At 30.6% G+C, this 12,500-nt stretch overlaps 3 protein-coding genes across 3 annotated transcripts in view; all 3 read right to left on the bottom strand.

Moving 5' to 3' along the window:
• Window positions 1–1,624: 1,624 nt before the first annotated feature.
• On the bottom strand, window positions 1,625–2,672 carry HELRODRAFT_162511 (hypothetical protein; the record flags this gene model as incomplete). Its single annotated transcript, XM_009024695.1, has 4 exons — window positions 1,625–1,794; window positions 1,902–1,994; window positions 2,331–2,436; window positions 2,619–2,672. The coding sequence occupies 4 exons, from the start codon at window positions 2,670–2,672 to the stop codon at window positions 1,625–1,627; spliced, it is 423 nt and encodes a 140-aa protein (XP_009022943.1).
• A 925-nt stretch (window positions 2,673–3,597) lies between these two features.
• Window positions 3,598–7,318, bottom strand: HELRODRAFT_162510 (hypothetical protein; the record flags this gene model as incomplete). The annotated part of the gene is made up of 6 exons (XM_009024694.1): window positions 3,598–3,677; window positions 4,618–4,684; window positions 5,411–5,466; window positions 5,711–5,866; window positions 6,547–6,639; window positions 7,225–7,318. The coding sequence occupies 6 exons, from the start codon at window positions 7,316–7,318 to the stop codon at window positions 3,598–3,600; spliced, it is 546 nt and encodes a 181-aa protein (XP_009022942.1).
• Window positions 7,319–10,223: 2,905 nt separating this feature from the next.
• Window positions 10,224–12,500, bottom strand: part of HELRODRAFT_162509 (hypothetical protein) — a gene marked incomplete at both ends in the record, with an annotated part of 3,624 nt that continues 1,347 nt past the window's right edge. The window contains 4 exons of the mRNA XM_009024693.1: window positions 10,224–10,249; window positions 10,404–10,470; window positions 11,560–11,780; window positions 12,250–12,342. Coding sequence (XP_009022941.1) covers window positions 10,224–10,249; window positions 10,404–10,470; window positions 11,560–11,780; window positions 12,250–12,342 — 407 coding nt within the window. The remainder of the gene's footprint in view (window positions 10,250–10,403; window positions 10,471–11,559; window positions 11,781–12,249; window positions 12,343–12,500) is intronic.

Here is a 12,500-nt window from a genome sequence, read left to right as displayed (position 1 = left end):
ACTTGATATAACATAGGTGTAATAGTACTTATGCATCTTTACAAACGAAAGTTATTACACTTTTTAAAAATAATATAATTAGAAGTTTTGCTTGTAATAAAATTTTAGTTTATTTCTCCTTATCATAATTTTTTTTCTTTGTTATGTTTCCTTGGGAGGGGAAGAAACGTCATTCAATAATCCGCCATTTGCACTAGTCCTGCAATTTATGGTTATAAGAAAAATTTCTTATTGTAAAAGCTTTTCAAAATTCAAAAGTTAAAACTAAACTATTAAAAGAAATGCATTAACAATTTCAATACAGGAAATAAATATCCAAAAATATAATTCTGTCTAACAACCAACGGGACAAAAAAATGATAATTTATACATTTTTAGGAAAGGCTTTATTACATAAAAATTTCTGATTCATGATATTCTATTGTCTACTGCTAAATAATACATATTGGAAAGCAAGCAAGTCACCGGCAGTCAACCTACCTTCCATGCAAAAAAGATGCTTGTCGTTATCGGCATTGCTGAGGTTAACGCGAAGTTTAAACTCTCCCTGAATGATGGAATTAATTAAAAATTAATTGATTTTTAACACTTCATTCCATAAGAACAAATCTTAAGCAATTAAAAAACCACAGCTGACACACTATCCACAGATTTTAAATACATGTAAATATATTGCCTAGAAATTCGGAGATCCTATGAGAAAAGATACGGGCACGAGCGGCTGAGTTGAACGTTTTAGTTAAAAGATATGAAGTAGAATCGGGAAGTCCATAGTTGTTATTTAGGATGAAATATTAAGAAAAAATTCTGTAACACGTAAGCGATTTTTAAATTGAAAATCACCTACTCCTACCAACTTGTCAAAAAAATTTAAAAAAATCTGAATGGCGCCCTTTTCTTTGCTAGATGCATCGGATCATGATTTTTTAGTTGTGCATTTATATTATAATAAAAAATTTCGTGGATAAATTATTTTAAAGTTTTATCAAATTTTGTCAATTTATCACAACACTGGAGAAAATGTGTATCTAACAACGTAAGCGGTAAGATGAAATTTTTGGAAATTAATAATTTATAGCACACTGAAGCCATACAGAAACGCAACACGAACGCCAAAATGCCTGATCGAGTTTGTAGTGCGCATAATTTTATTTTTATTTTTAGCCATCTGTTATTAATTTTGTTTTTATTCATTTTTGTTTAAATATAATTTTTAACAATTGATTAATCATTATTTTTGTTCACCCACTCATTCGTTTATTCAATTATTTATTTATTTAATTGAAATTTTTAATTCAATACATACCTCAATAATTTCAAGATCGTTGTCGTACACCATTCTGGCTTTGTATTCCTGGGGAGCTGGAAGTTGATTTTATAAAAAGAATATTTAAAAACGGAAGGAAGGAACAATTTTAAAGGATCGGCAAACACTTCATCACAATGACGTCACGATGTTTCCACGATTTCTCGTTTACACAATCTACCTACCACATTGAACAAATTTCTTATATACAACAAACTGCACACACATCTGAACTTGCACCCAGCACGCACAAACAAGCAGACAATATATTTCATTAAAAATTAACGTTTATTTAGAAAACTTATGAAGGCATTTTATTTAAAAGGAGCACCAACTCCATTGAAGTGGGCACTGCAGACTGGGGAAAAAACGTTTAATGACCAAGTTGAGTGCCATGTCGCATCTCTCATGAACCTGGCAGTCGTCAAATAACTTCCTCTTTCTCAACCAAACTGTTATGCAATTCTTCAGTCGGCTGACGCTTTGAACTGCGAACATGTAATTAAAAAATTTTCAATTTTTTGTTTTTATGAGATGCACCCTACACGTAATTCTCTCAACGTAAATATGATTCATGGCATAAATTAACATTTACCATCTCCAAAAAAAGTTGAGACAAAATCATATACTCCATTTCTTCTGAGAACGTATGGCGTCCAGGTCATTCTCATCGTCTCCTTCTCATCGCCTGTCACGTCGTCACAAAAAGGATATTAAAACAAATTTAAAATTCATTTTTGATCTTCAAATTCATAACAGCCAACAACTTAATTCATAATAATCACAGTTATCAGTAGATGGTGATAATGAAAATGGCAATAAACTTTCGAGTTGATGTCACCCTGAGTCTGCCGTGGAGGAGTGGACCTACCATCAACCAACCTACCTGCCACCAACCAACGTACATACTTACTTACCACTCACCAACCAACCTACCTACCACCCACCAACCAACCTACCTACCACCTACCAACCAATCTACCTACCTACCACCCACCAACCAACCTACCACCGACCGACCAACCTTCACATTTGGTTAGCAATCCTTTCTTTTCATCTGCGGAAACAACTGCTATGAAACAAATTGTAACAATAAGAATCTTCATTTCAGCGTACGTTGTGGCCGTCAGCTTGGTTTTCAAATCAATTTCCGATTAAAAAATTGGTTCAATGTTATAAAAAGAACACATTTAGCAAACAATAATTTCATCAATGAATTTACGAACGCAATTATATAGCTTGATAAATGATCGATATCTAACTAATGCTTATGTAAACAAAATTACATGTTGACTCAACATAATTAAAGTACATGGTGGTACTCAGCTGAAGAGGTTTTAATCGTGCAATTCATTTCATGTTGCATGCGGTTATGATCTCTTTGCGGGTTTACGTTGTAGTCATTTATACAGATCAACTTTTAACTTTTTTGGTGGTTTTTACTTTCTTCTGAGTCATCTGTTCATCTATTGGTACTGTAGTTTATTCTACATTAACTACACAATATGTCTGGATTTACGATGAAACGATGCAACCACACACTCGTTCACCCACCCAAACATGTCACAGGCATACTGACGTGCATACACATACGCATTATTATTATTAGTATTATATACGCATTTTAAATTGTTATCTCAAAAGACGTAAATATAACTTTGCAAGCCGCTGCGATGGAAAGACTGCCAGGTAATAAAGTTCAATTTAAAGCAAACTGCAATGATGATACGTCTCTTGTATACCTGAGTTTGTCACAGAGATATATTGGACAAGGACATAATCCGTTCAAAATATTTAAATTTAATTCTTTTTTAACGTATAAGCCTTCCAGGCAAATAGTACGTAAATCAGGCGAGTAGATTTCCTGAAACAACATAATAACATTGAAGTTTTTTTTATGAAGCAATGAATGATGCAACGCAGAGTAAGAAAACCAGACGCAACAAACGATGACAGCCTTTTTGTTTCTAGTTAATGAGTACGGAACGAATTCTGGTTCAAGTGAATCGTCTGTCAAGTCTCTCAACCTCTATGTGTTTCCTTTAAAATACAGCCAAGTCATGACCACTATTTTCATAAAAATCAATATACAACCTTATTTTCTTCTCCGTACACTCTAATTAAGCGAATAAATGCCAAAATTTTATGATAGAAAACTGGAACAATTTACTAAAATTTACAAGGAACATGTTTCTGCTTATTGGATTGAAAAAAATATACTGTTTCAATATTAATTAAATGGCAATAAGTTATTTTGAAAATGTGGGGAAAACGTATTTGATAACTTAAAATTACAAAAGAATTTTCAGGTGTTCGTGAAAGCACAATTGGTACGAAAAACACCCCCACCTTATCTTGCTGGGACAGAAAGCTGGAGTGGTTTATTATTATTATTATTATTATTATTATTATTATTACAAAATTTATCTGGCACAAATTCAAAGTTTCTCAAAAGTGCTATCTAAATAAACATTATGAAACAGAAATTGATTGAAAAAAATAAACAAAAAATAATATCAATTCGAAAATATTTTTTCATTCATTTCATTTCAAAAAGTTTTAAAATTCTTTTTAAAATTATCAATGTTCAGTCCAAGCAACCTCAGTAATTTCGGCAAAGCATTCCACAGTCAAAGAGGGACCTGATTAGCGATGTTTCTGTTTGATATCATCTCAGGTTTTTAAAATATTAATTCGATGAAGGCATTAGAACTTAAAATAGATTTTTTTTATCAGTTTCAGTCAATAAATCAATTATCACTTCATTTTTGGATTTGGTATAAAGGATGACGAAATGTAATATAAAATGGCGGAGAGGTTCAAAACTTTGCATCAAGGAAATAAAGGCACCAAAATAATACAAATGCAAAGTAAAAAGTCACTTGACATAACTTAAAAAATTAGACATAATTGAAGAAATTGTATTATTTTCAACATAAATAGACCATAATATAACAAAAAAATTTATTCAGAAGAAAAAACTGTTTGTTAATAAAATAAATTTTTTTTCTGTCCTAAATTATCTCGTATAATCCCATAAATAAGGTGCATCCGTGTTGGCTTGCAGTGCGGAGTTTTCTGCTAATATTGCTCCATCGCTATTATTCCTGAATAATTAATACATGCAGATGGTTACATAGTTTACTTCTTAAATTAAAACATTATAAAACCACCAAAACGAAGAGTGATGCTATCTTAAATCGGAGCGAATGATACATTTACTTTCCACAACAAGCTTTCCAGCAGACATACTATACTGGATGTGTATTTAATTATGGTGAAGTGAACTACTACCAGCAAGCAACACGAACCTTCCATGCAGAAAAGATTTTTGTTGCGGCCAGCATCCGATACATTAATTTGCAATCTGAACTCCCCCTGGTATGTAATTACATATTAGTGTTACTATTAGTTGTAGCAGTAGTCATTGTGCTTTTTACGTAGATAAAAAACTATTAATATATAAAAGTTATTAAATTAACTTATATATATATTTATATATTATAATTATTATATTATATATATATATATTATTAAATATGTATATATAGATAAGGCCAACGCCAAATGGATTAAAAAATGGAAAAAATACAATAAATTAATTATAACAAACACAGATGTTTTGAGTCATTCTTGATCATGAAATGAACTTGAAAATGCAAAAACATAAAAAATCAATAAGAATAATAAAAATAATATTACTATAATAATAATAACTAATAACAATAACATAATAATAAGTGATGATTTTGGTGGAGAGTGTTTTTATTAACCAGGCAATAGCTGTCTGGCAGCGGTCAAATTAACGAGTCAACATGTTTGTTTGTGTGATCATTGAAAAAGTTAGTAACAGTTGGTATTTGGCTAGACGATCGTGAAGTTGCATGAAACAATTTTTTCTTTTAATTATTCTTTAAAAAGTCAGAATCTGACAGAGGCAGACAAGGTTTCAGCTTCAACATCGTATGATAACCAGAGTAGCCGATATTTATTTAGATTTTGATAATTTTTTTTATTTAGCAGGATAGTGTCGTATGAAATGTAATGAAAATTAATTTAATAATTGATTAATTTAAAATTTAATTAATTAATTAATTAATTTACCTGCAATACTGGATAATCGTTGTAGAAAAACTTTGTTACATAGTTATGTCTTGGTCCTAGAAATACATTTGCACTTCGGTAAACACACTAATCAGCAAATCTCAAACAAAATAGTGACAACTTTAAGTATTATTATGCATTTCTAAATAATTTTTTAAGTCTAACAATATTTTAGAAATTAACATTTTTAAAATATTTTAGTTAGAGAAGAGTAATCGTGCTGGGCAACACATGATGAAGTGAAAAAGTATAATAATATGAAAACTCCATTATGAAATTATAATAAAAAAATATACAAACTCCAATTTAGCGGGCACTTGAGACCAGGGAAGAAAAGTTTCAAGAAGTTGCGAGTTGATTCACATCTTGTGTGCACTTGGCAGTCGTCAAACAATGCTCTCTTGCCTTTAGTTAGCCAGACTCTGATGCAACTTTTCAGTCTCTGTACACTTTGCTCTGAAATTTATTTATTGCGCTAGCAATTCTTACTTACAATTTATCAACTCGTAAATTTTTAATTTAAGTGTATTCTTTCTCTATCAATAATATTTCAGTTCCTTCAGCACACATGCATTCGCATAACCTAAACAAGCACTACACACTAATATCACACGTATACAACACACAGCAGAACATTGAAACACACAACACAACATATAACATATTTACATGCAGTGGTGGGTCTAGGTGTGGCCGTATTTGCATTAAAAGTCAGTAAAACTCAGTTTATGCAAAAAAGCCTAATTTTTGTCACACAACCACAATTCTTGCCCCCCGTCAAAATTTGAAAGAAATTCAAAATTTTGGCCTCCTTCAAAGTTGTCTAGATTCGACGAAATGGTGCGATGGTTAATGGACGGCTTTGTTGTTGCGGTGACTGGGTTTAAACGATGCAATGTCTGCATCATTTACTGCGTGTGTGTTTGTGTTTGTTTGTGTGTGCAAGAAAATAATAATAATAATAAATACACACAACGCCATATAAACTAGTCTATAAACAGACACAGTCTTTCAATTGCGGTTGATTTGGCACGTAACGCAATGATTGTGAAAATAATATAATATCAAGACAAGGTTCTTTCACTGCTTTAAAAATTTTATTTATGAATAAAGTAAATTTTCAAAATGACTCCAACCCGGTCCGTAGTAAGTTGATACGAAATCGTACATTCCAAACTGCTTGAAAACGTAAGGGCTCCACGTCATCCGCATCGTCTCCACTTTATCACCTGCAGTTCAATTTTCCAATACATTGCTTTCTCAAAGTTAATTCATTCAATGCCGCAAAATTTTGTGACAATTTTTCTAAATATTTAACTTAATTGAACTGCATTTTGATTGCAATTACAGTACGGCTCAGTGAATTTTAGAAGAATTTCTCTATAATTATTTTTATTTAACTCAGCATTTAGTTTTTGAAAAACTGTTCAGAAATCTGCTTTTCAATGCTTAAAATTAATTTTAAAGGTTCAGGTAAAATATCAAAAATGAAGTATGGATAATGTTCTGTTCTGAAGTTTTAAAGAATACAGGAAAAATTTTAAGTTGTTAGGACGACAGGAAATAGAATGATCGAGAAGAGCAGTTAAAAGCGGCGTGCAAGAATGAAACGAAGTCATTAGCACAAAATGTTGATGGCGATGAGAATGTAAGTTAGTAATGCTAATTATCAAATAAATAATGCTATTTATCTGATAAGTTCATGCTGGTGTTAAAGTTTCTGTTTAAGAGTTCACGTACAAATAACGTCGGTCAAAGCACCTGCTGGTATTGGAGACCCATCCAAACGTATTGATACACAACATTGAACATACCACTACACTTGGACAGCATTCCTCTTTTCACTCTGTGAGCAGTGACCATAAAACAGAAAAAAATGATGGAAATGATTTTTAAAGAAATCAGCATTTTGATTTTTTTCATGTAAAAAATAAGAATCGGCTACGTAAAACACTTCGATTATATTTCAAGCTCCCAATTACAAAATTAATTAAATACATTTTAAATTTTAATTTATACGCGAGAAAGTCACGTCATCATCTTAATAATTAATATTCAAGATGATGAAATAATTACTGATTCAATTACTGCTTGAAATGCTTAGTGCTGAAATGGAGTGGTTCAACATTTTGTATAATTATATTTTATAGGTGAACATATGAATACATATAAAAAATGTAGATACAAAGTTGAAGTGCATATAGGCGTTTTATGTTTTTTATTTAATTTTTGAGTTCAGAATTAACATCTTGATATATAGATTTAATTTGCATGTTTAAAATATTGCAACAGTCCATGATTAAATTTAAAAAAACGTTTTACTCCAACAAAAAGGAAATAACGTCTAGCGTTAAAATTTAAAATGCAATCTTACAAAATTTTTAGTTTAAAGTTTCAACCATTCTGAATTCTACGTTTTACGAAAATGCAAATTTTCAAGTCACAAACAATATTAGAAAACTTGGTTATTAGTGCTCTATTATGTTATCAAAAAATATAAGCTCTAGAATCACATCAGGTATTCATACAAACGACACTTCATTCATAAAATGTGAAAGTAAATTTCCATGAAATTTGGTTTCACGCAGTAAAAATCAAACATTAATTGGTGGCTACTTGTTAATAATTAGTTTAAAAATTAAAATTTGAAACAGCAATTTGTCTTTACATAAAAACGCAATTATTTCCGTTTGCGGTTTCACATTTTTCAGTAAAAATTCACATTGCCATTAATGACAGTTGGAATTGATGGTTTCTTTCTTCCACATTCGGCAACCAATTTATTTCACCAATACAATTTTCTGGCGTCAACATATTCATTCTCAACTTAAAAAGTCTCCCAAACACATTCACTGTTTAGGCGACAATTATTTTGTTAAACAGTGTTCGCATTTGATCACAAAAAATAATAGATAATTTAAAATCAAGAAGAATATTTGAAATTTGCGCTTTAATGTAGAAAAAGTCTCAATCTAAATTTTCTCCCAAATATATTAATTGAACCTAAATGCCTCCCCACCCCAGTTTATGATCGTCTTGTTCTCACTTCTTCTTAACTCGTGTTAAACACTCTTTTGCTAAATCTGCGTTTGCTATTTCTGGCCCTTTTCCCTGGAACTCTCTACCTCCTTTTCTGACTACTTTTCCATCATTTACAAAGTTCAGAGCGGATTTCAAGACCCATCTGTATGCAAAAATCACAGGGGAGAGCTGTTGAACATCGCGGGAATAGCGCTTTACAAACTAATTGAATGATTGGTTGATAAAACGTTTCCATTCAGTCCTTTGCATCAAGACACTCTTCTGACTAACATTATAAAATGTTAAATATTTTTTTCAATCAACCACAAATTCATTAAAATAATTCCACAAATTAAAAACCTTTCCTTACAGATACATTTCTACATATACGAGTTCTTTCTTAAACTAAGTATAGAAGAGCCTTTCCAACAGCTGCATTTCAAAAAATTCACTTCTTCGAACAATTCTTTTCCCTCAACTAATTAAATTTTATTGTTTTTTGTATTTCTTTGCCGACTGGCCAATAAAAAGTTTTTGGAAGTTGTTCCAGTGGAGTGATTTAGTCAAAAATTTTCCGAGGCGAGGTTATAGTTGTAAATCTTTCAGTGCTCACTAAATTTCCGAATTTCTTTAACTTTTCATCTAACATTCAACATCGTGTTTTACAAAAATTTTTACCACACAAACACACGCACACACACACGCAGTTCCACACGGTCGGACCTGCAACAGAGATACTCCGTGCACCAATCTGCAAGTGTGAAACCGGTATTGTCAACAAATTCATATCATCTGACCGTTTTTGAAAAGTTTTTACGAGATATTTTGGTGACATCCCATTCAGTGATTTAAACAAAAGTACAGCGATTTTGAAGGTTACTATTGTCAACCAGTGTAGTTCCTCAAGGATAGGCGTCACGTGATCAAACTTCATCCTGCCAGTTACCAATTTTGCAGCCCTGTTCTGAATCGACTGAAGAAGAGCTATTGACCTTCTTGGAAGTTTATAAAACAGACTGTTGCAGTAGTCAATTCGCGATGTTATAAAAGCATGAATCAGCTATATATATATATATATATATATATATATATATATATATATATATATTACAATATTCTATAAATTCTACTGAATGTTTGGCGTTAATATGTTTGTAGTTCGTTTTTTCGATTTTTCTCACTAAAGTTTTTTGGTGAACATTTAGTTTATTAAAATTCAAAATAAACTTATTTTTCGAATTCATGCTGCAAATAAGGCCATATTTCGAATCATATATATATATATATATATATATATATATATATATATATATATATATATTACGTATAATACGTAATTAAAAATATTAATCTTGACAAATTTTTATTATTAATGTAAAAAGTATTTGTCAGACTTGTTCCAAATCATGATTCAAACATTTCTTAGAAGTTTAGTCTATTATTTTTCTTTAATTTAATGCCAATGATTTAAGACGGCTACTGAGAAAGTTATGAAAAAAAGCATATCTATTTTATTGCTTGTAAGCTAATTATTGTAATAATTAATAAAGTTAACATAATGTTATTTGGATAATGCGAAATGAAAAATCATAGTTCTCTTCTTGAATATGCAAGTAATAATGCAAAACAAATTTTAAAATATGCTATCAATAGATAAGTTTAAAATACTAACAATTCAAACAAAATATTTCAAAATGTAGGAATGATTACAAAAAGTACGAAAAATTTTCACCAAGATGTTTTAAAAAATTTTCAAAAATTTATTGCAAGCCACTGAAATCGGATCAACACGCTAAACGTCTTCAACTGATACATCACCTGAAAAAAAATTAGACCACGTAGTTTTGATAACCATTTTGCATTTCTAATAATAAATCTAATAAATAAATAAATAGATAAATGAATGGATAAATAAATGAATGAATGAATGATAGAAAAACGAGCAAAAAAAACATATAAAAAGCCTACAAACCTTCTATGCAGAAAAATGGCGTCCTACCCTTGGCGTTGCTCATTTCAATTCGTACTATGTAATCTCCCTACAATTTTCAATGTCATTTTTTGTAGCTATTTATATTATATTATATTAAATATATATATATATATATATATATATATATATATATATATATATATATATATATTTGATTAAGACTGTCTGAAAGGCAATTATTGATGAAAATCACAACATGTTTCGCGTCAGTTAGCTTCCTGTTTAATTTTTCGACTTTTCTAACGGTGGATCGTAAATCATTGTCAAGTTTCTTGAGTTCAAAGCCAAATTTTTTTAAGCTATTCCTAAATTTTGTCTCTGCAATGTATATATATATATATATGAGAATTGCCCATATATATTTATACATTTATATATATATATATATATATATATTGTTTATTATTATTATTTATTTCAAATATATATATATTATATATATATATATATATATATATATATATATATATATATATATATATATATATACATACAGGCCTATGCTCGACCATTTAGCCACATACACAACGTATCAATTCGAACACTGAAGATGGTATAGGAATATAGCTTTTTTTGTTCTATCATGCTTAAAATAAAAGTTTTGGTTTTGAACTCAAAAACTTGACAATGATTTGCGATATACTGTTAGAAGAATCGAAAACTTAAACAGGAAGCTAATGCGGAATATATTTACAGTGTTATCACTATCAAATATATAAGATAATGTATGTGCGTACGAGCGTGCTTGTGAGTTTGTGTGTGTGTATGACTTTGTGTGTGTTGTGTGTGTCTGTGTGTGCGTACAGCAAACGTTTCAATCAAAGTAAATAACATTTGAAAATATATGAACTGAAACAAACTTCAATAAGTGGGATATCAGGTGTCACCGTGAAATTTGTTTTTAAAAACAGCGGACCTAAAACAATTAAAATATTAAAAATAATAAAATATATTATCAGAACATTATCATATCATTTTTATATATGTGTGTGTAAATGAGGTAGTGTGTGTGCGTGTGTGTGTTACATATGTGTATTATATCGGCTTATTATCATAACCACCACACTGTCGTCGTCACCACTATTACATCTTCTTCATCATCACATTACCACTATCATAGTCATCACTTTTCAACCATCCTCTCCCTCATCATCACAACATCCACAAAAACGTGCTTGCAACGTAGATTGGAAAAGAACAAACTCAATAAGAGAGGACATTTGGCATTCTTGATGAACATCTGGAGAACGGCGAGGGCAGAGGAGCAGGTGTGGGACTGGCAGTCGTCAAATATCGGATCTTCCAGATCCTTCAACCAAATCTTGAAGCATACGTATATGTCGTCTATTTCAGTAACTGTTGATTTGAAGTTGTTGCTGGTGATGCTGTTGTTGTTGTTGAAGTGGTGGTAGTGTTGTTGTTGTTGTTGCCGTTGTTGTTGATATTAGGAATTAATTAATGCGTTATTCTGTTTTAATAAAAGCAATCTTCTACTAAAGTTACATACATTTCATTAACTAACATTAAAACCTGACATTGATTTTTACAAATGTATCGCTAATGTTGACTTGACTTTACGTATTTAAAAATGATAATGATATCATCAAGAATTTTATGTTCACACCACACAATGTTAAGCCGTCGATATTTGTTTTAATTAATTAATTAACTAATATAACAGTTAAAAGTAATGAAACAATTATATGAACAAATTACACACAAGCAATTAAGGAAGAAAAACTACAAACAGCTAATTACGTTTATTTGAAAATGAAAGGGTGGTGCTAGTTAAAATGAAGTTTGATTTCAGCGTTAGTTATCTAACCAGCCCCAGTGTAGTTGAAGGTCACCTTGTAGAACTCCCTGTCTTTGATGACGAAAGGGCTCCAGGTTATTTCCAAAGTGTCCAAAGGATCATCTGAGTGTATGGAAACGAAACTGAAACAACCGGTTTTTGTATGTGCACCGTACATAAAAAAAAGAAAATGTTTGTCTATAGTTTCATTACAGTTCTTTGAGAATGATCCTGACATTTCAAAATTTATGTTTGGAAATTTTGCGCGAATTTTATTCAAT

The sequence above is a fragment of the Helobdella robusta genome (assembly GCF_000326865.2).
Source record: "Helobdella robusta unplaced genomic scaffold HELROscaffold_4, whole genome shotgun sequence".
Taxonomy (NCBI): domain Eukaryota; kingdom Metazoa; phylum Annelida; class Clitellata; order Rhynchobdellida; family Glossiphoniidae; genus Helobdella; species Helobdella robusta.
Note: the sequence above shows the minus strand (reverse complement) of the source record. Positions and strands in the feature narration are given on the sequence as shown.